Source organism: Furipterus horrens, unplaced genomic scaffold (assembly GCF_987537825.1).
Source record: "Furipterus horrens unplaced genomic scaffold, mFurHor1.1.pri manual_scaffold_15, whole genome shotgun sequence".
In the NCBI taxonomy this organism is placed as follows: Eukaryota; Metazoa; Chordata; class Mammalia; order Chiroptera; family Furipteridae; genus Furipterus; species Furipterus horrens.
Window position 1 is genome coordinate 14,888,089 of NW_028327185.1, and position 27,404 is coordinate 14,915,492.

At 35.6% G+C, this 27,404-nt stretch overlaps 1 protein-coding gene across 1 annotated transcript in view; it reads right to left on the bottom strand.

Annotated features, from left to right (window-relative positions):
- FMN2 (formin 2) overlaps positions 1–27,404 on the bottom strand; it is a 261,959-nt gene that overhangs the window by 46,651 nt on the left and 187,904 nt on the right. The window contains exon 15 of the mRNA XM_090263236.1: positions 14,237–14,288. Coding sequence (XP_090119362.1) covers positions 14,237–14,288 — 52 coding nt within the window. The remainder of the gene's footprint in view (positions 1–14,236; positions 14,289–27,404) is intronic.

Genomic DNA, 27,404 nt, shown 5'->3' on the forward strand with positions numbered 1-27,404 from the left:
CTATCCTAGCCGAGGAAAGAAAAAAAAAAAGAATACTCTATCCTGCAAGGTTACCATTCAAAGTTGAAAGGAGATAGTTTCCCAAAAAACCAAAAGCTAAAGGAACACATGACCACCAAGCCAACCTTATGAGAAATGTTAAAGGGACTTCTTTAAGCAATAAAGAAAAAAAAAAAGAAAGAAAGAAACATAAGTAGAAATAAGAAAATACGTGAAGAAAAAACTCTCCCTGGTAAAGGCAAACATACAGTAGAGGCAGTGGAACAACTTATAAAGCTAGCACGAAGGTTAAAAATCAAAAGTAGTGAATCATCTTTATCTATAATAATTAGGTAAGGTATATATACAATAAAATTATGTAAGATGGCAAAATTATAAAACATTAGGTAGGAGAGTAAGAATGCAAAGCTTTTAGAATGCTTTGAAATTTAAGGGATCATCAACTTAAAATACACTGCGACATACATAGATTGTTACATATGAGCCTCATGTAACTACAAATCTATAACATAGATACAAAAATAAAGATAAAGGAATCCAAACATGAAACTAATGAAAGTCACTAAATCACAGGGAAGAGAGCGACAGAAGAGACAGAGAAGAGCTACAAAAACAACCAGAAAGCAATGAACAAAATGGCAATAATAAAAAATTACTTGAAATGAAAATGAACTAAATGCTCCAATCAAAAGACATAGGTAGCTGAACAAGGGGGGAAAAATGAACCAAAACATACATATACTGCCTACAAGACATTCACTTCGAAACTAAAGAAACATAGGCTGGAGGTAAAGAAATGGGAAAAGATATTCTATGCAAATGGAATTAAAAAGAAAGTTGGAGTAGCCATACTTCTAGCAGACAAAATAGAATTTAAAGCGAGGACATAACAAGAGAAAAAGGGCGTTACATGATGATAAAGGGATCAATCCAACAAGAAGATATAATACTTGTCAAAACCTGTGCACCCGTCCTAGAATCACCTAAATGTACAAAGCAAAACTTAAGTGAGATGAAGGAAGAAAATAATGGTATTAAGATAACAGTGGATTTTAACACTCCGCTTACATCAGTTGGTAGTTCACCCAGACAGAAAATCAATTAAGAAAACACTACCCTTAAATGACACATTATGGCAAGAGCTATTAATAGACATATACAGAACATTCCATCCAAAGCCAGCAGCTTGCACATTCTTTTCAAGTACACATGAAACGTTCTCCAGGACAGACCACATATTTGGCCACTAAACAAGTCTCAATAAATTTAAGACTGAAATCACATCAATCATCTTTAATGAACACAATAATGATGTGAAACTAAAAATCACATTCAAGGGAAAAAAAATGAAAAATAAAAAACAAAATCATGTAGAATAAACGACATGCTACTAAACCACCACTGGGTCAATGAAGAAATCAAAGAAGGAACTTTAAAAACACCTTTAGACAAATGAAAACAAACAGCTAACTTTTTAAAATCTATGGAGGCACCAAACACAGTTCTAAAAGGGAAGTTTGAAGAAGGTGAAAGGATTAAGCAAAAAACAAAACAAAACAAACAAAATATACACCTCATAGACACAGACAACAGGATGGTGGTTATCAAAGGAAAGCAAGTGGGGGGTATAGAGGAGGGTAAAGAGGGGATAAATGCTGATGGAAGGAGACCTGACTTGGAGTGGTGAACACCCAGTACAATGATGATGCATGATGGAATTGTATACCTGAAACCTATATACGTTATTAACCAGGGTCACCCCACTAAATTCAATTGAAAAGACTGGACTCAGCCCAGCTGTCCAGCAACAGGAAAGTAAATAAACAAACAGGAAGACAATGAACTATCAGAAAAAGAAATAAAGAAAACAATCCTTACAACTGCATCAAAAATAACAGATTGAAATTCAAACAAGGAGGTAAAAGACCTGTATTCTTAAAAGTATAACGCATTGATGAAAGAAACTGAACCTGACACAAATAAATGGAAATATATACTGTGCTCATTGACTATAAGAATATTGTTAGAATATCCATACTATCCAAAGCAGCCTACAGATTCAATACAATCCCTATCAAAATACCAATAGCATTTTGCACGTAAAAAGAACAAACAATCCTAAAATTTGTATGGAACCACAAAGACCTTGAATAGCCAAAGCTGGATGCATCATTATTTCTGATTTCAAACTATATTACAAAGCTATAGTAAGCAAAACAGTATGGTAACTGCACAAAAACAGACACATAGGTTAATGGAACAGAAAGCCCAGAAATATACCCATGCTTCATGGTGAATTAATCTATGAAAAAGGAGTCAAGAGTATACAGTAGGTGAAAAGATACTCTCTTCAACAAATGGTGTTAAGAAAACAGGACCAATAAATGCAAAAAAAAAAAAAAAAAATTAAACTAAACCACTATCTTACACACCATACAAAAATAAACTCAAAATGCATTAGAGACGTAAATGAAAAATCTGAAACCATAAAACTCCTATAAGAAAACATAGGCAGTAAACACTTTGACATGGATCCTACATATATATGTCACCTCAGGCAAGGGCAAAAAAAGCAAAAATAAACAAGTAAGATTAATCAAACTAAAAAGCTTTGCACAGTGAAGGAAACTATCAACAAAATGAAAAGGCAACCTACTAAATCAGAAAAGATATTTGCAAAAGATATACCCAATAATGGGTTTATAATAAAGATATAAAGAACTCACACAACTTGATAGCCAAAAACAATCAGTTTAGAAAATTGGCAAAACATCTATCCAGAGAAGACATAAAAATAACCAACAGATGCATGGAAACATAATCTTCACCAATAATTGGAGAAATGCAAATCAAACCTACAATGAGATATCACCTCACACCTGTCTGAAAGACTACTATCAAAAAGATAAGAAGCGGTAAGCATTGACGAGGATGTGGAGAACAGGGAATCCTCACGCACTGTTGGATGGAATGTAAACACTATGATTACTGTGGAAAACAGTATAGAGGCCCCTTAAAAAATAAAAAACAGAACTAGCATACTATCCAGTAGTTCTACTTCTGGGTATTTATCTGAAGAAAACAAAAACACCAGTTCCAAAAGGTATATGCACCCCTGTGTTAACTGCAGTGTTATTTACATTAGCCAAGATACGGAAACAACCCAAGTGCTCATCAATAGATTAACAGGTAAAAAAGATGTGTGATAGATACACACACACAATATTCCTCAGCCATAATAAAGAATAAAATCTAGCCATTTGCAATGACATAGATGGACCTAGAGAGTATTATGCTAAGTGAAATAAGTCAGATAGAGGACAAATATCATGTAATTTCACTGATTTGAGGAATCTAAAAAACAAAACAAAGCAAACTAAGAAAAAAACAGAAACAGACTCATAGATACAGAGAACAAACTGATGGCTACCAGAGGAAAGAGGTGTAAGGGGATAGGCAAAGTAGGTGAAGGAAATTAAGTAAAAACTTCCAGTTATAAAATGAGTAAATCACAGGGATGTTATGTACTGCATAGGTAATACAGTAATAATGTCATAATCACCTTGTATGGGAATAGATTGTTGGTTACTAGACTTACCATGGTGATAATTTCATAACATGTATAAATGTCAAATCACTACAGAATACACCAGAAACTAATATAATATTGTATGCCAACTAGGTTTCAATAAAAATAAATTAGATCAAGAAAATAAAATAAATGAATTATTCACTCAACTTACAAAGCCAGAAGAGACACATAGGTTGCAGAAAGAAGAGATAATTAAAAGAGTGTTAATGTGTGAAGTTGAAAGCAAGCAGCCCCTCCCCTGCAAAAATGAGGAGATAATCAAGAAAAAAAAAAAAAAAGCCTACTTCTTTTAAAACCTGATAAGGCAGACAAACTTCCTGTAAGACTGGTCATAAAGTTATAAAAGACGGCACAAATAAACATTAGTAACAACAAGAAATATAATTACAGATGGAGTGAGGCGGGGGATGGCGATGAAGACAACCGTGGCAGGTGCATAAGCTCTTGCTTTTTTGTTTCTTTCTTGCTTCAATAGCTTTTTTTTTTACGATAATAATGAAATAGGTTTACTAATGGCTTTAAGAGAGAAGGTGAAATCAGAAGGGAAAAGGATCCAGAGAAGAAATCTGATGGGAGAAGATACCTCTTCACAGGAGGGGTCTCTGACACAAAGGGAGAGGGGGTTCTGGGCTGGCGGATTTAGTCTATGAAATGGCGAGAGGACAGGAGAATTGGGTCAGAGCAGGGAAGAGGGAGTGCAGAAGTTGGAGGAGGCTGGAGAAATTATGAAACAGAGTATTTGGAGGATACTTGTATCGGATAAACTCATGTGCCTGAGGTTGGAGGTGTTTTGAGGACAGAGATGTACCTTTAATAAACTTTGCAGCTCTTATACCAGTTATCACGGTCTTTGCCTATATTAATCACTCAAGTGTTTACTGCAAAGTTCAAGCCTACTTGTAATTAAACGCTTATCATCACCACATTCTAAGAGCATCATGCCTTACAGTACACTAAGAGGCTAAGATATCTAAAATGCCCCCAGTGTCAGCTTTACACATACAGCGGAGATACTGTGTAAAAGTCAATACTATAAAAACAGTTCTACAAATACAATAGATTTCCCAGGTCAGGTGGAACCTTCAACAACAAAAATTTTTTTTCAGCCATTTCTTTAAAGCTGGGTTTCATGGTCAATGTTGCCTAAGACTGCTATGCTACATCACTGCTAATGCTGTTTCTCGGGGTGATGACAGCATTTCTAACTTCACAGCTTTGTAATTTATAAAACAGACATACAGACAGCCAATAATTTCCCATTGGTTTTAAATATCCGTACTACTACACGTGGGCTCCACTTGGACTTGCAAAGCCCTCCTGACACAGAATCAAAATGATAGACTATTATGAGCATAAAAATACTGTTCTGTTACTTTTTGTCTGATTTCTCCCTGGGCTACCCACACTTGTAAATATCAGCATAAATGTCTTGTATTAATATGTATATTTTACCATATAATTTAGAAAGTATTTTAACATATATTGCTAGTTTTTATCTTTATATTATTGAGTGGCAGGAACATGATAAGAAATGAGGAATAAATTATTATTTGGCAGAATTAAATAGGAGTAAAAAATCCCCACACATACCAGTATGTCATTCATGTTGACTTTAAATTTTCATAATTGAATCCTAGACACGATGTTCAACTTTCAAGGTGGCTTGAATTCCGCTCTTGGCTCTGAGCTACCTCACTCTATGATGCGGGGGAAGTAATTTAACAGAAGTCAAACGCTCTCCATTTCTTCATCTTCAGAACAGGCACTATGAATTACCCTACCCAGTCCTCACAGGAATCTTGTGAAAGCTGGTGGGCGAAGGTCCCCAAAGCCCACCCATTCCTCACCTTATAGATACGATAAGCACAGAAGATCAGACCTTCATTTGTGAGACAATAGCAATGAGAACTGCAGAGCTCACGTCAGCAGCAGGGTGATAGTGACTCATCACCACTGCGTCTACGGAAACCTAAATTTCCCTGGGAGGTCAATTCAGAGATGGGAGGCTGGAAAAAAGACATTATCTGGCATTTTAAAAATGTACTTCAGTGCTTGGATAAATCTCTGCTTCACTAGCCCAACAATATTTGTAAGAGATTCCTGGCGTGTTTCAAACCGCATAGCATTGCCACACTGAGTGGAATACCTTTTTTATAAGAGCGAGCAAAGAGCTTCATGGCGGAACACCAGACCTGCCCTAGAAGTATTTGCAAGCTAATTAGATTCTGGGGCATCCTGACATTTTTGAGGACACGAATGCAGTTTGAAACATAAATATTATCCCATTTTTGGTTCATATTTACAGAGACTATCTTGTATGAGTTTTGAACATACAAACAAGTACCACCAAGGAGATACCATGGGAAGGTGATGTAAGCCAGCAGACAACATTGACAGCCTTCCTCCATTGTGCTATTCAGCCTGAAGTTGCCCTCTATTGTTTTTTTCAACTATCTCTCCTCCCAGTCTTTCTGACTCAAAGAAAATATGGCCTGCTTCTCCCGGTAATGTCAATCAGAACTTACCTCTATCAGCAATTTAAGCCTCCCAAGTCCATGAGGCCAAGTTGCAGCAGATGAGCTAAGCAGTCCATGATGAGCCCATGGACCGTGGCAACCGGTTAGTATTAACCATTAAAATAGCTCGGCCAAGCAGCCTCTCCAGGGCTTGTGCTACCGTGACAAGCTCCCACGCTGCCCTTCCTCACGCACAGGCAGGCTTGCTTTCCTAAGTCCAAGCCCCGCGCAGTGGGGCATGTACCCCACTGGCTCCACAAGCCCCATTCTTAAGCCCCCTGAATTCCTGCTTGTGTAGGAGGGTTGTGGAGACATAATTATAGCCTCTTACTTTATTGTTCCAATACGATTGGTTGCTATTTTTCTTAATAAAAGCATGGCTTTTACGAGATGATGCCACATTAGCCATAAGGTTCTGCACTGAATCCTTAGATTTCCCTGTCTCTTATCCTCCCAAATTCAGGGAGTCAAGAAAGGGAGTCTCCTTATTTCTTGTCCTCTGATGCCCTTCTCAACTCCTGTTTCACCATGATAGGCTACACCTTTTCTGAAGTTTATGACATTACTTATAGTTACCACCTTGCATGGTTCTCTCTAACTTCCTCATGGCCACCAGCAGTTAGATCACAGTTTCCTTCTGCCTTATGGCTATAATTGTCTGTCCTAAAATGAAGATTATCTCTCCCATTATGGCTCTTAGTGTAGATATATCTTCAGGTGCAGCAATCAAAAGTGATTTGAAACATTAACCACACACCTCCCCCTATATGCCATTCAGTCTCTCTCTCTCTGTCTGTCCTTCCAAAAAAAGTAGCCTGCCCTCAGAGTTTCTGCTTCTTTATTTTCTTCAGCCCACTGCAAGAGCACTTTTGACTCAATTATTTAAACTGGGTCAAATCTAAAATAAAAGTTTTTTTGATAAGGGTGAAAATTGTTTTCCCATTACTAAAAGGAACACAGGCTTAGTTTTTAGCTGTACATTACAATCGTTCTTGGGATTTTCTGCTACCTTCACTTTACCCTAGACCTCTGTCACAACGCTCGTATTGTTCCTCTTACTGCCCTGAGTTGACATCTCTCTCCATCACATCCCTTTTTCTCTAGTAGCAACTCCAATGTGGTATTTTTCATGGTTTTGTTCTTAGGCCACGGATCATCTGTGGACAGAGTCTCCTTGGGTGATCTCATACAAGGACACTGTTGACAAATATGGCAGAAAACATCAGAGGAAAGAGCTAAGAGACACGTAAGAAGGAGTCGAAAAAGGCAGAGCAAGAGGCTGCTGTTTTTTGTTATAAGCCTTATGGTCCTGACTTTTTCAACTATATCTACATTCATAACTTTGAAAGAAATAAAAATTACTGAAAAGTGAAATGAACTACACAGGCCATATGTGTGTGGAATGATATGAGGATAACAACAAATATCGAAAACCTTTCTGAAACTAACTTGACAACTACATGCCCTATGCAATTTGTTAGTACAGCACCAACAAACAAGGAATCACTTAGAAATAAGTAGCAAAAATAGAAATAAACATTAACATGCTGTCGCTATGTGCCTGCAAGGCTTCTTTCCATTCTAAATCCTATAAATATGTCTTAATATTTGCTTCTAACATTTCAATTTTAATGTTTACTTAATCCTGTTGCAGTTTATTTGGATGATGACTTGAGCCCGAAATCCAGATCTCAGCATCCTGAAGCTGATTTTCCCCTCTGAATTCAAAGACCTTGTTTCATTATTTGCAAATGTCTTCCCTTTGCTGGCCTGTCACTGACTGGCAATGATTTGGGTCGCTAGATTCGCCCAGTGACAAACTTCGAACAGAAAGCATTAATGCTAGTGTTTTGCTTCTGAGCTGGAACCTAAATCTGTCTTTTTTTAGGATGGAATTAATAGTTAATAATTTTTATATAACTACCTAACTGCTATGCTGCACACCTAAAACTAATATAAAATAATATTGAATGTCAACTAATTAAAAGGTGAAATTTTTTAAAGCACTAATAATTTTTAAAATGCCAGTATCTTTCTATACCTATACCTATATTTTTATATCAGATACTCTTATATAGGCTTCTCTTATTTTTCTAATTTATGTACTTTAGCTGACAGAATAGCCTATCTTTACCCACTGTCCTATAAGGCCTATAATTACAATTATTGAATTTATTCCACATTAAATTTTAAACAAGTTCCTGATTTTTACATTTAGTTTTCTTTTAAAATGTTTTTTTTTTTTTTTGGTCAAAATAGTACTATTTTTGTGGTTATCTGTGGTTATCGATTTTTAAAAAACATTTTATTTGTGATTACTAATTTTTAAAAAAACATATTAACATAAAAACTTACTTAGATATGGATTTCCTTATACTCTTGTTACATTTTAACCTTGAACTATATTATAGGTTATGAAAAACTGCCACTGTCTGAAATCAATATTTAACAGCTGCAGATTTAGCAAACCAATAATTTATCACTATTTAACCTCTTGGTACTTTTCCTCCTCTTTATCTGTGTACTTTTATTAAAATACTACAATGAAAGATAATTTATGAAGTTTACATAAATACTATAATTCTGAATAACTGTGCATGTACACTTTATCAGGAATGTAATTCTCATGATCCATTTACACAGAACGTGATATTTTCTATAGGTACTATGTATGAAAAGCACTTTGACAGTATGGCCATGTAAAACAGCCTATGAAAATATAGAGAGGCTGCTTTTAAAATGAGGCTGAAAATCTGTAAGCCTATATCTGAGAACATGGCTTGGTCACTTACATAGCAGAGTTGATAGATCACATATTTCAAATAAAGTTGAGAGGTTTGGAGTATTATCTTAATTTCTCCTTATCTAACCAGGAACACAGGGCATAAAAGGCAGAAGGAAAGATAAGTCGCATGAGTTTTGAAAAAAGAGAGACCGACATTTTATGCTCATAGGGAAGGGCAGAAATTTAAAAAGTTCTTAATACAGATTTTTAAAATATGTATGTCAACCTACAAGGCACTGTTTCTTCTGTGACGTCACTGGAGGATCGGGGAGCCTTCAAGGAAGCAAAAGCAGCTCAGGTTTAGAGGGTAGATTTGGAGGTTCAAAGAGGTTTTGATTTTTTTTTTCTTTTTGTTAACCAGCACATTGACTTATAGTTTGAATGAATATTAGAAACAATAACTTTCTGGTTCTTACTTTTAATGGACCTATATTTTAAGTTCTCTGAATAAGTGAGTATCTGTATTATCAATGTGCTGCTTTCCACGGTCATTGAATACCTGAAATCAAAATCAACTTTAAAAGGGTGAAGTCTAAGTTTCAGATCATAAAAAACGAACATGGAATATAATACCTTCTTACAACACCCTAGCATAATATGTTTTTATCATATCCTTTTTCTAAGTCCCTTTTTATACAATTTATTAAAATTATTTTCCGATTTCTTACTGCCTTGTTCATTCTATAATCTTCTGGTGAATTCCTGACTGTAAGCCAAAGGCAAGAATCTTCTGAACTAGATTCTCATACAATTTTTAGACCAATATTGAAAACTATGTTAAATATTCTCATTCTCTTTAACTTGATTTCAGTATCTTTAAATCAAAAAATTTTCATCAATTTATAAATTTTCTCCAAATACTCATGATTTTATTGCTAAACACTGTAAAGACTACCACCACCAACAAAAAAGTCTTTACTAATTACTTGGTAATTATATATTTTCATAGTGTTTAAAAATAATCCCCAATCCCTCTGGGAAATTTCTGTGGGTTAAATAATACACAATATGGCTTGACAATTTTTAAAAGCTTTTTTTGCATCTATTTTTGCATCTATTCACATTAATCTACTGTATGCCGATAATAATCTTACTCCCTCAAAAATCAACATAGATGCAAATTTCCACACCACAGTATTACCAAAGGCATTAAAACATATTTTCATTGCAAATGTGCCAATGTATCTCCATAGGGGGACTGTGAGCAAGAGTAGGAATGTGGCCTTGGTCTTAGCCAGATGGGCTGATGTTATTTGGGGGAGAAGGAGCACAAGGGGAGGGGGGACAACCTTGGACCACCTAGAGACTATACAACCGGAAAGAACTTTCCATTTGTAAAACAAAACTTTGCAAAAGCACTGAAATTCTTTGATGTATTTTTTCCTTTATAATTACCAGCTCAAACTGAAAGGAAACATACCAAACTCTCTGAAGCAGAAGGTCCTGAAGTCCTTCTATTTAGAATACACAAAAGCTACATGTAAAATATTTCAGGAAACCACATCTAAGAACATTTTTTATAGCTGACAAAGGCCAGCAACTCTGCAAAGGGTGTCAATGGGTCCTACACTATTGAAAGTCAGTGGATTTTATGCAAACTTAAATAATGCAGCTGCAGAAGAAACTCCCTCTGTACAAAGAATGCTGGACCGAAAATTAACCACGTGGCCTGAAAGTGAAAGGTGGGAAGCAGGGCATCCCCCCTTGATCCCGGGCGGCCCCCTCCTATAGGCCTCCAAATGCTAAGTCTCCTGGGGAGGGAGTCAAAGTAGTTAACCAAGAAATCCAGATTGGAAAATAACAAACTGCAGCTTTGCTTCACTTTATCAATATTGTGAAGAGAGTGATGTCATTGTTTGGGGGTTCTGCAAAGACAGTCCATGTCACTTCAGTTTTAATACCAGGCTGGAGCCGGCCTGGTCTGCCAGCATCAGCCAGATAAACACAGACCTGTAGTCTTTCTATTCATCTCCGGATAGTTACTCAGAACGATCCTGGAAAATATGTCTATTATGAACTAAACATTTCACTTTTCATTTTATCCATGTTCCAGAAGTCCATTCCTTGGATAAACACTTTACAAACTGACACTCTAAAAGTCACTAAACATGATAAAGTATGTGTGCATCATTTCAGGGCTGATTAAATATTTTCTCTCCTGTGACAAATGAACAGTTACATGCTATATGAAAGAATTGGAACCAACATTGCTTTGTTTCTTTCCTTTATTTTGTCTTTATTTCGCATGAAAGAGAAATTTTCCATTTCAACTCGTTTGTTATGCAATCTTGGCTTTGGTTAAATACCACTCAAGCAATATTACATGCAGAAATAGAGTTTATTTTTTAAAATGTGTGATTTAAAATTCTTTTACAAATGTGCTTTCTCCCACTACTATTTCTTGCCTTTTACTACCAGTTGTTTGAAACTACTTTTACTGTTATTTTAATTAAATGGAAGAGAGGGGAGAATTAATGAATTATTTCTAAAAGTTAAAAGAAAATTGATGCTATGAGGTACATTAAGTATATTGTAAAACTATACAATTAAACATTTACCACAGTATATGCCAAAATAAATAACATTAATGTATTAATTCCGTCATTATGGTTGTAGATATTGCTTCTCTAGTTAACAAATTTATTATTGTCTTATGATTAAAAGATTAGTTACATTCTAATCATTTAGTTGTCTTTAGCTCTTGGAAGAAATTTTTTTAAAAAGACTTCCATTCTGAAACATGTTTTAAAAATAGTTTTATAAAACAAATTCCAGGAGCATATGCCTTGTTGAAATATACAAACATCTTTGAACCGGTGTTTTAATCTGTAGGACAAGCCACAAACTTCATAGAAAAACTGAAGTTCTTTTAAAATAGTAGAAGTGGTACAAAAAAGTTGTTTTTCATCACTCACAATGTATCAAGTTATTATACCTTTATCAGCCTGATTTCCTTTATCTATAACGTCACCTAAATTAACTGACAAAGATACTTACATCAAAACTATTACATTAGATCATTCAAATTTTACTTTTAGTCGCTTTATCAGCTTTACTGACATCAAAATTAAATCTGTTCGTTTTCTATCTCAAAAGTCAGTTTCACTATAAAATGTGGGTTTTTAAAGGAAGAAACAGAAGCAATTCTAAGAAAAATGTGAAGGTAGCCACAATTTATAAATGAGAACCTCTGAGTGTCAGGAGTTAATCTTATAACTCTCATTCTTATTATTCTTTAAATGCAGATATAAAGAAATGGCCACTTACGAGACAAATCCAAAGTCCTACATTCTCTGTCAGGATAGATGGGGCTATACTCCATTTACCAGTAAGGAGGCTGAGGCCCGGGCACGTTATGCAGTTTACCCCACTGAACTCTGGAGTGGAGTAAGTAAGGCCCTGTCCACCACACCAGTCAGCCTTCTTCTTAGTAACCTTGTGAGCGCCCAGGATACTAAACTGCCTCAAAACCCGTGGGAAAACTCTTTCAGTCTTAAAAAGGCTGTTCAGTCATTGCATGATCCTGAAGACATTTACAACCCAACACAGCTATCACAATTATTTGTAAATGATTTCCCACCAGGTCAAAGAATTGAAGCGCACATATTTGTTACTAATTTGTCAACTTGGGCTTACAAAAGTGAAAATGTCTTGAATTGTAATAGCATCACTGAGATAAAAACTTTACCTTATGAGAATATTTATTTGATTGTGTGGCTTCCAATAAATTCATACAGCTAAAATGTATTTGCCAGCACAAGGTCAAAGGGCTAGAAACTAAGGAAGGTCAGCTTTGCTGGTACTTAAATACACAGACCAACTAGAATCAGTTAGTTTATATACCAACTTACCTCCGAAATGCATTTCAGTTGACTTAATAATATGATACAAAGAACATAATAATAATTTATAATAAAGTCAAAATAAAATGCATAATGCAAGACTGAGAAGAATGTGCCCTAATGCATATTCCTCTCCCTCAGGGCCTTGCTGAGACAACTCAAATGTTTGGAGACCAAATAGGGAGTGAGAGTCTGCGTGGGCACTTCTTTTCAAATTTGTTTTTGTTTGGAGGTGGTTAGGGGCGGGTCAAGGAATTTTTGGCCAATCCAGGCACAAAGAGCAACTCCATAAAAGCCCAGGGCTTTGGGTTCCATAGACATTTACAAAGAAAATGCAGTCAGAAAATGGTGAAATACTTCTGGGGGTAAAGGTGGGGTAGTTTATAAATGGCCAAGGCCTCGCCACAGCTGGATACCCATTTGTTGAGCACAATATTTTATATCAAATCAGCCCCTACAAAATATGTGATAACTGTTCATAGTCTATACAAGATCTGGCCTACTAAGTAATGGAAAAGGATTTATTTAATCTAAGTTTTCCCTCAAGAGTAATCGGATTTGTTTAGAGAGTGTGATGGTTAATTTGATATGTTACCTTGGTTAGGCTATGGTAACCAGTTTTGGGTCAAATACCAGTTCAGATGTTGTTGTGAAGGTATTTTTCAGATGTGATGAACATGTAAATCAGTAGGCTTTGAGAAAAGCAGATTACTCCCTGTAATGTTGATGGGCCCATCCAATCAGTTGGGGGCCTTAAGAAAAAAAACTGTGGTTCCCCCTGGAGGAAAGAATTCTGTGTCCATAACGCTTTCAGAGTGAAGATTATAACATCTACTTCTGCCATAACCTCCAGGCTGCCACGAGCCAATTCCTTAACATCTCTTCCTACGACACCCTGTGTGTATATATATACACACACACACAAACATATGTACATATGTATACATGTATCTACATCCTGTTGGTTCTGTTTGCTGGTGAACCCTAACTATACACAGAGAAAAAGAAGAGAAGAAAATTGAGGCAGAGACGCAGGGAGAGTTCTAAGATACTTTTCTATGATCACCCATGACTGCAAACCTCCACTCTAGAAGCTGAGGTGTATATAAGCAAAGACCATGGCTTCCTATCTGGACTCTACTTCTGAACATGGAAACACAACAGTTTCCTATAACCAAACTCTTTGCCCTTCTTCCTTAAAACATGTTCCTGCTACCTTCCTTTTCCTTGTATTTCCAGAGTCCTAAATCCTCTTTGAAAGTGAAGGTGCTAAACTGTTTACAATAATTTGATACTTAACAGGTTTATATATCATTCAGACTCAAATATAAAATTCAGAAACTCAATATGGAAATAAAGTACATTATTATATTAGTTCCTTTTTCTTCTCTATGCTTGAAAATAAAAACTGATTTAATGATTGGTTTCTTGGGATAAAACATACTATTTTAAGAGCCTATTCTGAAAAGGAATGTTTAAAAAAAGGTACTTAATTTCTCACCACTTATGAGTCTCTGTTAGTGAGTTCTCCTCTGCCTCTTGGTCAATTTTAGCTGAAAATACAAGAAAAGAAAAAGATAGATGATAAATAGTAATACTCACTCAAGCAACTATGATACAAATAATATAAAATGTATTATAATTTACTATTATTAATTCTAATGTATTCCAGCCAGCTTATTTTAAATATATGAATAGATATAACTGAATAGATTATATATTTTTTGACTAAGTTAATACTATTATATTGACACAGATATAGTATATCACCAATTGAAATTTTTAGATTTTTTTAAATTAATTTACTGTTGTTTCATTACAGCTGTCCCGTCTTTCCCCCATGGCTCTCCCCCGTCCCCCCCACCCCATCCACTCGCCCACAGGCAATCCCCACCCCGTTGTCCATGTCCATGGGTCATTCATACTAGTTCCTAAAACTTTTTAGATTCTAAATAATTTCTTTTTTCTAAGTAATTTCTTTGTCAGTCACATCAACCTGAGAAAATAAAACACGAGCTAATGTCATAAGCACGTCTATTGCATTTGTCAAAAATTAAATACCAATAATTAGTTGAAAATAATTATTTCAAGCAAAGGTACAAAAACCATGTCAAAAAACTAAATGGGAATGGTATGCTCTCCACACCACAGTGGAACAGACGCAGAGATTATTTCTACAAAGGCGCAAGGTAAAACACTAACATTTTCCCTTAATTGGAAGTGGGAAGGAAATCATGTACCCATTCATTTGCTATTATTTTATCCAAAAATAAAGAATGATAACCAGACACGAACCCAAAGATCAAATTGGAAAACGCGATTACATGACTGTTTTCAAATTATTTACCAGGCAATCATTAGTCATCCTAAAAAATAGAATAAATGTTCTGATTTTACTTCAAAAAGGCTCCAACACGTACACACTGTCTTATATAATCTGCTCTGGGCTGACTTGCATAAAAATGGTTTGCTTCCAGAAGTAATTCTAGAGCCACAGAGAGTTTGTTTAAGGAAAATCAGCAAAGCACCACAATGCAAATCATTTTTAGGAAGGACATTCTTCCGATTGCCTTTGCATGTCTTTTTCTTTTTTTTCTGTCTTTCGTAAAATACAAAGATTAAGACTAAGATTGGGAGAAAATTTCTGGACTATTTTAAAAGCATCAAGTAAATGATTTATGAAATTTAGAACACACTAGAATGAAAGCCAGACACCTGTGTCCGATTCCTCTTTGAGCCGCTAAAATTAACTATGTAATAATAGACAAATAGATTAATCTGTTGACACGTAAAAGATATTTAGTATCGTGTCCTCAGTAATCAGCAGGGACTAAATAAATGTCCTTTGAAAATGTTGCGCTTCAAGCCCTTGAAATTCTTAAAGTGATATAATACATAATTATGTTTAACTGAATACCTCAACTGCTATTTTATTACGGTCCAATATTATATGCAGATAAAGAAAGCATGTGCTTACAGCTTTTCAAAAAGCGTAAGTCCTTAAACTGTGGTGAATGGGATGAAATGAGTTTTACTTGTTCCTAATGGTTCCTTCTCATGTGTAATAAAGGAGCTCTTGTTTCACTGTATGAGCGAGTTTAGTTGGAAAAAAAACAAACTTTCATCCAAAGTGGCAGAAGATTGATTTTTTATCAAAAGACATAAAAACAGACATTTTCCCCAAATCTAATAACCATGCCATATTACAATCATAAAACCAAACTGGGTTAGCAGAGAATATAGTAGATGTCCTATGGTCCATGATTTTTATATGACTTTTGAGGCTAAGAGGATATGTGTATTCAAACTGTAACCAACTTTGATAAACAGGCAAATGTAAGATCAAGGAGCGTGCATTGGGGTACACATTTCAACTCTTGGTGTAGAATCAACAAATCAAGGACTTGGACAGATTTTTCTTTGTATGGCGCCCTTAGATATAAAACCTTTCTAGAAAGTTGGGGTGCAATTCAGTTCTCTGAGAACAACGAGGCACCATTTTTCAATGTAAAGGTTATATAAACGCAGCATCGACACTTCATTGTCACAGTTGTTATAAACACACTTAGGATGTGAACTTAGTGACCAATGGCAGGATCTGATTCCATCAGTTAGGGAGGATGAAACCTACTAAACTAAAATAAAGTGTAATTAAGTTAGTGAAAATGGAGATGTCTTTCAGGAACGCGATAAGCCGAACTCTGCCATTCATTTAGGGAGTACCCAAGCTCATCACATGTAGTGACCGAAATCTTACATCAACTGTGGTTTTCAGTTTGAATAAACACTTTTGTGCGACTGTGGTATAGGCAGAGCCTCTTGAGCTTTTGCCAAAGGTGACACAGAAAATAAAATTATTTTCTATATGCAAATATTCTTGGTAATTATTTTATTCCCTGACTTATATTTTCAGAGATATAAAAGGTATTTTCAGTTAAGTTCTCATGGCACATGCCGCTTTGTGACCAGCTTTGAAAGCCAGTGCTGCATCTGGCAGCAGTTTCTTAGTAGTTATAATCTTCTATCAATAATCTTTCTTATAATAAAATATGGTAAATAAACTATATGAGAAGATTCCAACTTTCTACTTCAAGTAAGATCACGTTCCCATTCTTTCTAGCATGTAGGTGGCAGCCTTCTGTTGTTCCTGCTATTGGTGACTATCTGAGAGTTAAAACAGCATTTAAAATAGACAAATAGGCATAAGTCTTGGCTTATGGCCATTTTTAAGTTGGCGCCCAATCACCAAAGGCTCTTGGTGCCCCAGCCTTTCAGAAAGACTTGACCACCTTCCACAGAGGGACCCTATGAGACAAGGAAGGGCCTGCCTGCCTTCAGATGCCTGGAAACAACAGTCTTGCCCACACCTTGTATGGAAAAGCTACACTTCCTTGAAAGGTGCCCTTTCCACTCTGCCCCTCATATCCAGAGCCCACCAAGGCCAGTGTTTGGGGCTAGACTATGAGGTTCAAAGTCACAAAGACCCAGGTGTGAATTCTAGATCAGCCACCGAATTGTGTGAGATGTTACTAACACTGATAATCATTTAGATTTAATAACTTTTCTTCATCATTAAAACAGGGTAGTAATTTCTTTTGGGGGAAGAGTAAATAATGTACAGGCATATCTCATTTTACTGTCCTTCACTTTATTACGTTTTGCAGACACTGTGTTTTTTACAAATTGAAGGTTTGTGGCAACCCTATATCAAGCAAGTTTGTTGGTGTCATTTCTCCAACAGGCTCAAATGATAGCTAGCATTTTTTATTTCTCAATGAAGTATTTTTAATTAAGGGAATGCACATTGGTTTTGTAGATATAATGCTATTGCACACAACAGACCAAAGCATAGAGCAAACCTAACTTTTATATGCACTGGAAAACCAAAAGGATTATGACTCGCTTTATGACGATGCTTACTTTATTGCGGTGGCCTGAAACTGAACCCACAATATCTCTGAAGTCTGCACGTATAAATCAATTGATGCCTGGTAATAACCTTCTTGTCTTTCCTCTCTTCTTCACATTGCAATTACTATAAAAAAAAAGAACTGGTACGTGTTGCTTTCAAATGCAAAACATTTTTCATTGTAGGGGCAACACATATCTTAATCCTACTATAGGTAGAACCCATACCCAGAATGGGGTTTACACACTGCTACAAGGGTACCTCCTTATAACAGAAATTAAAGGCCAAGAAATATTATAGTAGACTCAAAGACCTTTACCAAATTAAGGAATAAGTCTAAAGTATATTTAATATCTTTTCTTTTTTCAATTTCTAGTTAATTTTTCTGTGTTGTGGTTTTCATAAGTCAATAATGAACTCCCAAAGTAGTTTATAGCACAAGAAGAAGTTAACAGTTTCTTAGTCCTTTTTTTTTTTTTTGAGAGAGAGACACACACAGTGGTAAATGGAATTGCAGTAAGGGGGACAATGGTGTCTTTCATAACTTTAAGAAGAAACTACTGAAATCCAAGATAAAATAATTTTTGAAAAGTCTGCAATGTTCTTCTAAAGCATACCATATTTTCTTCCATACATATTATGGGTAACTATGCGTATTTTGATGTTTGAGATTCAACACCGAGAAAATGTTCTGAGATTGGATATACTGAAAACAGAGTTTGAGGTGGAGACAAGCAGGAAAACAAGATGGTGGAATAAACCAATTCTCTACTGATGCTAGAGGGGAGGGAAGAGTAATGTGGCTTTCAGAAGTTACAGGGCTGAAAAGTACAGCCTAGGAAATGGTAGTCGATAATATTGTAATAACTGTGTATGATGTTATGTGGGGACTAGAAATATTGGGAGGACCACTTTGTAAAGTATATGATTGTCTAACAACGATGCTGTACACCTGAAGTAATACAAACAATTGTAATTGAAAAATAAAATGTAAGAGAAATTTTAAAAGAAGGTGAAGTAAAAAGAAGTGGTTTGTACTGACTATTTTCAGGGAATAAAACCCACTTGAACAGAAATGAAATGTAAAATTGAAGAAATAATGAGCTTTGAAGAAGCTAGTCAATGAATTGCTGCACCCCAGGGGCAAACTGAGTTTTAGATATTAATCAAAATATTGCAACTGTGGGAGAGATGGTCCCGCTTCCCCCATTCCCCCAGATCTCAGGAGCTAGAGATCTGAAATTTGAAGCAGAGGAAGCCTGTGGTTGAAACTATATAATAAAAGAAACACTGAACCTTTACAGCAGCAGCATATACTTATTTGGTTAATTTTTTTTTCATCTGTTTTATTTACTTTAGGGTTAGGGCATAAGATCACCTTTCAGGCCCAGTTCTACCAGAGACTATTTGTGTAGAGGGCCCCAGACCCCTAAATCAGCAACTGGTTAAAAACAGTGATTTCATGATTCTCTTCCAGCACTTTGGCATTCGGTTTGCGTTCTCCAACAGCACGAATACTTCCTTCCCAAATCTCTGTCCCCAGAAATATTTTCTGGTGGTTGCTGTCCTACTAAGTTACTGTTTTGACCCGGTGATTAGCGGCTGCAGTCGCCTGTCTGGCTCCAGACTCGTTTGCAATGTTAAATATTTCTGCTGAACTTGTTCCAAATGACTGAGTGTAGGCAGAGGCACGGAACGGACGCCCTTTCGGGTCTTGGGCTTTCATGAGGGAATACCACATATTCCAGGTAATTGGAGACAGAGTTGCATTTGAATAATATCAGATGGAAGGCAACTTCGGACCCTTTCATCTGCTTGTCTGGGCTCTAAATCTTTTTGCCATTTATCTTTTTATTTAAAGTGTTAACTAGTTTTTGTTTATAATTATCTATGAATGTGCATTTCAGCTGCTTTTAAGTGCAGCCAGTGTGAGTTCGTTTTTAGACATACGCACTGCCTTTCCTCTGAGTCATTTGAAGTTGTCATTCAATTGCAGATATATTGCTTTGGTTTTGAGATTTTTGACACACTGCTTCTTTGACACAGTGAATTTAGAGTCAAGTCAATTTAAGGACTTTATATATGTCCAGACAAAGAATGAATATCAGAAGTTCTTTCTTTAGAGAGCAAAAATGAAGATAAAAATAAAACAAAACAAAAACAAACCGTAAGTCTCAGTACAGTCTTTCCTTGGTGCTGCAAATGAATGTTCTCAGCACAATAAAACCAATACTGTGGAGGAAGAAAGCCAATATCTACACGTATACAATTACAACTTGATCTTTGCAATAATTCATGGTGAGGGTTAGTTACTTGAACCTTCTGTATAAAATTGTAGACCATTTATGTCCCTAGAAATATAAGTATATATAAATATAATATTTAGGTGCTTGCTATAAAAAACTCAAGAAACACATACACAATAATAAATGGTGCTTCCCTCAAAAAATGTGCTGTATGTAGCTCCTGGCTCACCCTAAAATACAAGAATGTCACATGCTATTATCGCCTAGCCTGATGTACATATCGAAGTGGCCCACAATAAAATTCCATCTTAAATCTTCACTTTAAACTCAAAGTGAAAAAGACATGGGAAAACCTGATGTGTATGCATGGATTTTACGTTCTGTAGACAACACCATGTAAAAGAGCTGTTGATTTTCAAATGGAAAAGTGCTTACTCCACCGAGTTTTAATATCAGTCATACCCTAAACCTATGTATTTTGCCACCTATAGGTTAAGCAAATCTTTCATGGACTTTCACTAATGCAGCATAAAAATAAAGCCACATTCAGAGCAATTGCTTTTTTTTTTCTTTACCAAGTAACACTACCTTACTGAAGAAGATAAATCAAGCACAACTTTCTTACTAATTCCATGCTGAACTTCAATTAAGATAAAACAAAAATCTCTATGTGCCTTTAACTAGAAATATGCAAGTGCATGTTTTAAGACTAAACTTTCAACATTAAATGCGATATCAATTAATTCTATATCGTAGATTCAAATTTTCGAAACACAAAACTGCTTGATACAAAAATCTGAAAACTAGAACATCTTTTCTGATGTGCTTTCTTTTCCTAACTTTACTGGCCAAAACAATGCTTGAAGTATAGTAGGAAGGCTGGAATATTCCAATCCTAGAAACAAAAACCACATAATTTAATGTGACAATATTTCAACCAAACATTGAGTGCCCACATTGGAACTTTGTCAGGGGCTTACCTATAGATATATATTATATAGTCTTTCCCTTTAAGAAAATGTTAAGATGAGAAGAGAGAGGCGGGGATAACCATTAGAAAGACACAGTAAGTCCTCACTCCATGTCATCAACTTCAAGTAAAACAATGCATAATGAAACCAGTTTTGCCATTGGGCGGTTGATATAAACAAGAGTTCAGTTCATAAGGCCTGTTATCAACATTCTAATAAAACGATAGTGAATGAAATGATGTCATTTGAGGACCTGCTGTATTTTAATGGGGATGCTAATATAAATATTTATATTGCTATTCTAATTATTTACATGTAATAACCCACAATTATAAAACTCTCTAAGAAAGGCACCGCAATTATTCCCATTTTACAAGGAGAAAATTAGCAATTAAATAACTTGCCTAAGGTTCCAAAAATATTAAGAGAAAGAGATAGGATTCAAACTCACGCAGTCCAGCTCCAAAGACGTACTCTCAAATGTGTCATAAGCACACTTAAGTGAAATATGCACCTACTGAGAGAGACGTTAGTAAGTATATACTGAGCTGGGATGAAAATAATGAACACGTCTTAATCAAGTGAAAAGAACCAGGGACTTGTGAGAGCATTTAAACAACGAATAGCAGGAAAAACAGCGCAGAGGCCTAAGTGCACCATAGCCCAGGATGTCAAGAAGGAAGAACTTAAAGAAGACCAGACGGGAAATCTAATGGGAAATCGTTGGCTAAAAAGCTGTGTACAGAGGCAGGTCCAGCCTCCTACGGTGTGGCTTTATAATAAGCAAAGCAGAGGAGACTGAACTGCATTCACTTTAAACCAATGGAAAGAGATTTCCACTTCAGACTTTATTAACATAAATCCAACTTACCTCCTGTAATCAACCAGAACCTAGATAAAATCTATGAAACAATAGTTTTCATATACTGGACAAGGCAGCACAGGGCTCTGATCTCTGAGAGAAGGTGAACACACTGGAGTCTTACAAACTTCTTAGTCTCTGTCTGCAGGCAATTTCCTGACCATGGACTCTACCTCGCAGGAAAACCCCAAAAAAGCCAACCAGTTTTGCTGAGTTGAAGAAGTAAGATAGGAGTTTGAGGACTTTGAAGTAGCTGAGTGTGGGAGGCAGAGTTCCAGAGAGAGGACAGCTTTGAGGTCTCAGACCTTGTGCTATTAGCCAGCACATCTATAGAATGAAATTCTGTATGCCAAAGCAAAAAACAACCATGGAACTATAAATTGAACAATCCCCCAAGTTCACACAGGGCCAAGAGCAATTTAAAGTCTGAAGAGCCAGCATGGGGAGCTGTTGTTGACTACCTAGGAAAGGATAATTATTAGACACCCCGATGGGGGTAGGGTAAGAGCCTTTTTAGTAGGACCTGTATTAGTATAAAGGAAACACTAGACTAGTCCCAGAAAAGTTTAAAACACATCTTAAAGTATCAAACTGAATCACAAGTAATTTAAAGTGTCTGCCCAAACAAAGCCAAATATGTTTTATCAATATACATAAAATCCACAATTTAACAACATAACAATCAGAGTGTCTAGCATTTAATAGATAATAGACCAACCACATATCAGGAAAATGTAATCAATTACCAGAAGATGAATAAGTCAATAAAAACAGCAAATAAGAACTAGCAAATAAGAACATTAAAACTAAAGAAGCTATTATAACTATGCTCAATTTTTTTTTAATGAACATAAGAGGAAAATGTATTTCTTAGTCTGCTCAGGACGCTGTAACAAAATATTATGGATGGTTTGGCTTAAATAACAAGAATTAATTTCTCGTGGTTCTGGAGGCTGGAGGTCCAAGATCAGGGTGTCAATATGTTCGGGAATCTGGTAAGAGCCCTCTTCCTCGTGGGTGGGTGGCCAACTTCTCACTGTGCTTTCACACAGTATAGAGCAGAGAGAGAGGTGAGCTGAGCTCTCGTGGGTCTCTTTCTATAAAGATACTAATCCCATTATAAGGGATCCATCCCAAAGGCCTCACGTCTTACTACCATCACATTGAGGGTAGTAACACAGAAAATTGAGGGGGACGTAAACATACAGTTTATGACAATGGAAGATACAAAAACTAAGGACCAAGTGGTACTTGTAGAGATGAAAATATAGTATCTGAAACAAAAATTCACTTGAACTGCAAATAAAAATTGACATAATTATAAAATAACATGAGAAAAGACATTTCAGAAACTAAGACCAATGAGTGAACTTGAAGATAACAACAGAAACTAATCCAACTGAAGAATACAGAGGAGAAGACCAAAAAAATTAATCAAGACTTGATGACCTTGAACAACAGTAAATGGTCCCGCATATGTGCAATCAAATGTGAAAAGATTTGGCCCTTGCAGATCTAAATAATAAAAAAATTTAAAGAAAGTTATTCAGGCAGAAAGAAAATGATACCAGATAGAAACTTAGATCTATACAAATGAATGAAAAACACTAGAAATGCTAATGGGTTGATAAATATAAGTTTCCTTGTTTCAAATTTACTTCAAAGATAAATGTTAAAAACAAAAGTATGAACAACATATTGTTTTGATTATAGTGTATATAGAAGTAAATATATGACAATAATAATACAAAATGGGGGGGGACTGGAATTTACTGTTGTAAAGTTCTTGCATTATCTTTGAAGTTATGGACTATTATTTGAAGATAGGCTGTGATAAGCTGAAGATCCACAATATAAACCCTATAGAAACCACTAAAAATAAACCAAAAAAAATTTAGATTGTAAGCCAGTGGTAGAAATAAAATGGAATACTCATAAAATACTCAACTAGGCAGAGAATAGAAAAAAGAAAAGGCATATATGAGAATGATGAATTAAGTCCAGCCATACTGATAGTTATATTAAGTATAAATGATTGAAACACTCCAATTAAAAGGCAGGATTTGTCAGATTAGGTTTTAGAAAAGTAAGGTTTAACTGTATGCTCTCTGAAAGAAACACACTTAAAATACAGATACACACTTAAGTTAAAAGGTCTAAAAATTTTTCAGTGACAGTCATAAATTCAGTTTCTGGATGACTTTTCTTCAATAAACTAGGAAGTGTGGCATCAGCCATTAAGAAAAGTATTTGGCCATGGGCATGGACAATGGGGGGGGTACTGACTGTGGGAGAAGGGGTGGGCTGGGGGGATAGCAATGGGGGAAAATGTGGGACAACCGTAATAGAAAAAACAATAAATAAATCAAAAAAGAAAAAGAAAAGTACTTGGGGTTCTGCTACAAGAACAGAACAATTTGGTTGCAAGTCATCTTTCTGAGGGGTCTTAGCCAAGTGTCCAGGACCAAAGGAAGGAAAGCTGAGGCTCAGTCATAAAAAATATGCAGGTAATAGTTTATTATCTAACGTGGAGGGCAAATAGGAAGTACTTTACAGACATATCTCAGTCACTGGAAATATCTTAAAATATATTAGATATAATTTAAATGTATCTAAATTTTAATGAGCACCATCCATATACTTTAACAATCACGATACTGAACATAATACAGTCTTTTCCTGAAGACTGCAGGCTCTTGGGAGGTTCACTGGTGACTCCGCTAGAACAGACTGACTGTAATAAGGGAAAATGAGACATTTTACAAAGGGATTAGCATAATAAAAGCAAGAGATCATTTTGGGTTAGGCTAGGGGAAAGGCAATGAGGTCAGAGGGAAGCTGACATGTTGAGGAAATCCACAGCAGTGAATAATAATTAGGCAGATGTGAGGCAAATTGGGGAGGGGTATGTGGAATAAAGAGGCATCGAGAATAAGGCCAATCTCGTTTTTGACCCTGCAGTTTAACATTCAGGAATAGGTATTATACAAATATGCACTGTGAGAAATGTACACATTTGTTCTCTTATTCTTTTTCTTTTAAAAGCAATGTTGTGGGCTAGGAGGTTTATAAGTAAGTCAGCAAGTAAGCTTTGGTGCCCGTGTACAGTGGAGTACTACGAAGTCATTAAGAGGAAGGTACTGATACAAAATTATCTTGAGGCTATTGTAATTGAAAAAATCCAACAGAGGTCTCTATTTTCAACCATACTGAGAAGTAGACATCAAAAAGTTTCACAACAGAGTGCATAAAGGTACTGGATAAAATAAAATTTAATGCATGACTGAGTTGGCTAGAAAATAAAGGAAATTCTCTGAAGCAGTAAAAACAAACAGGAACAGGACTCCAAAAGGAGTTAACAGCACTGCCTTGGGGGCATCTTAAAACTGTTCTTTGAAAAGCCATACAGGAAAGTTTGAATAGGCCTAGAATCCTCTGGTGTGCCCAAAGAGACAGCCCCTCAATGAAGGGAAGACTGAAAAGCACCGCCCCACTAGAAGAGACACTGAGGACATGGGTCCTTCTCATCTGTGGCCCAGGAGGAATGGGGAAACCCTCTCACACAAGAATCTGTCACCTGGGTGGGCGACGGCACGCGGACTTGAGCCTCAATCCACAATGAGTGACCTAAAATGCCAGGCAAGAGTTAGTTCTAAAATAGTTCTTGGTTAGCGTTGCCCTCTGATGTTGAGCCAAAACAAATAATAGAAATAGACATAGAAAAACGTAATTTAGTTTAGAAACAAAGAAACAGAAATGGGAGCAAAGCAGTGTCTCCAAGGCCGTGAAGGAAGGTAAGAGCCCACGGCATCCAGACTGCTGAAAGGAATTGACTTGCAACCCAGAATTTTATAATTAGCAAACCAATCTCCCCAAAACAAGCCTGATGTACATTTCCACACAAAGAAAAGGGGTTTTCAACCTAGAATTTCACACCCAGGAACTTTTAAGGCATGTACTTCAGAAAAAAAAAAAAAAATCATCTTAGGAGGAAGGCATAAGATTAAGGTATGTTAAGCAAAGAAAATAGAACTGGTTATAAAAAATGTACAATAATTTTAAAACACTGGGAAAGAATGGCATATGGTATAAATAGGTGAGGTTGAGAGTTAAAAGACTTCTAAAGGTTTCTAGTGTTTTAAACCTTATATTGTTAAAGAATTAAGATATCAAAGGTATACAGTGATCCCTCACTTATCCCAAGTATTGCATTCTAGACCCCCTCGCAACAGGTGAAAATCTGCGAAGTAGGAACCTTACATTTATTTTATTATTTACTGTACAGTACCACAAAGTCCCGTGATATAGCGAAAAATCCGAGGTAAATAATTAAATATAATATTTTTTTAAATCCCGCGATACAGTGAGGCTGCAATAAGTGAACTGCAATATAGAGAGGAACTACTGTACATTAAAAGAATAAAGATATAGAACATAATTTTAAAAATAGTAGAGGAGGAAAATTAAATAAGAAGAAAACCTAAAAATCACTGTGTGGTAATTTGTTTACAAATATGGCTAAAATAATTCCTTCCATTCTTCCAATCATGCCCGTTTGCAATAAAACATCTCCGTGCTTTCTGTCTGCATTATACTGAAGGTGCCAGTCAGTGTAATACAGCCAGATAAAGAAATGGAAGAAAAAATAAACTAAAAAATAAAACATTCATTATTTGTAGTGATGTCCAAAGAGAAAACTTCTTGAAAATACACCAATTACTACTCTATTAATAAGAATTCAGCAAGTTTCTACGATATACCAGATTTATACAATGGTTATTTGAATTTTATACACCTTCCAAGAGTAGTAGTAAATGTAATTCACAAAATGTATTAGAGCAAGAAATAAGGTCTTTAGGAATAGAACTATAAAACTTATCTGAAGACCTTAATAAAAAATTGTAAGACTTTTTAGACAGACATTAAAGGAGGCATGAATAAATGTCAGGCTTTATCATGTTTATAGATAAAAAGCTTCAGAACCATAAAAATGTCAGTTCTCCCCAAGCTGCTCTACTTTGTGTAATTATGTCCAAATTCTAGTAGATGTTTTTTGCTATAACTTGATAACTTGATTCTAAAATGAGAATACAGAAGAATTAATTAGACGTAAAAAATAAATTACCAAGAAGAGGCATAACTCTACTAAAGGAGGCAAGAATTTAATCTTTGCACATTTCAAAACTTCTTACAAGGCTACATTAAATAAAAAAGTGATAGGGTTTGTTCTGAGGATAAACAGTGTAAATAGGCCAAAGCGAAAGTAAAGAGAAAACCCTACAAAAACCACAGTTACATATATTAAAAATTATAAATGACAGAAATGGCACTGCATTTTAGAATAGAAAAGATGGCAGACATTACATGGTGCTAAACAATAAAGCAACATTATCTATGTAAAAAAATAAATCTTATTTTTGCAGACTACATAAAAATCAAATATTTGCATACATAAAAATCAGATAGATTAAAGAATTAAATGTAATAGCAAAACCAAGACATTTTTACAGGAAAATATAGGAATAGTGTCTTTATAAAATTATAGTAGGAAAACATTTCTTAGATAAGGCAAAAATTATTGCCGTCAAGAAAAAGGTTGATAAAATTTGTTACACAGAAATACAGAACTTCTTTTTATCAATTGTCAAAATAAGAAAAATGAAAAGACAAGGTCCAAAGTG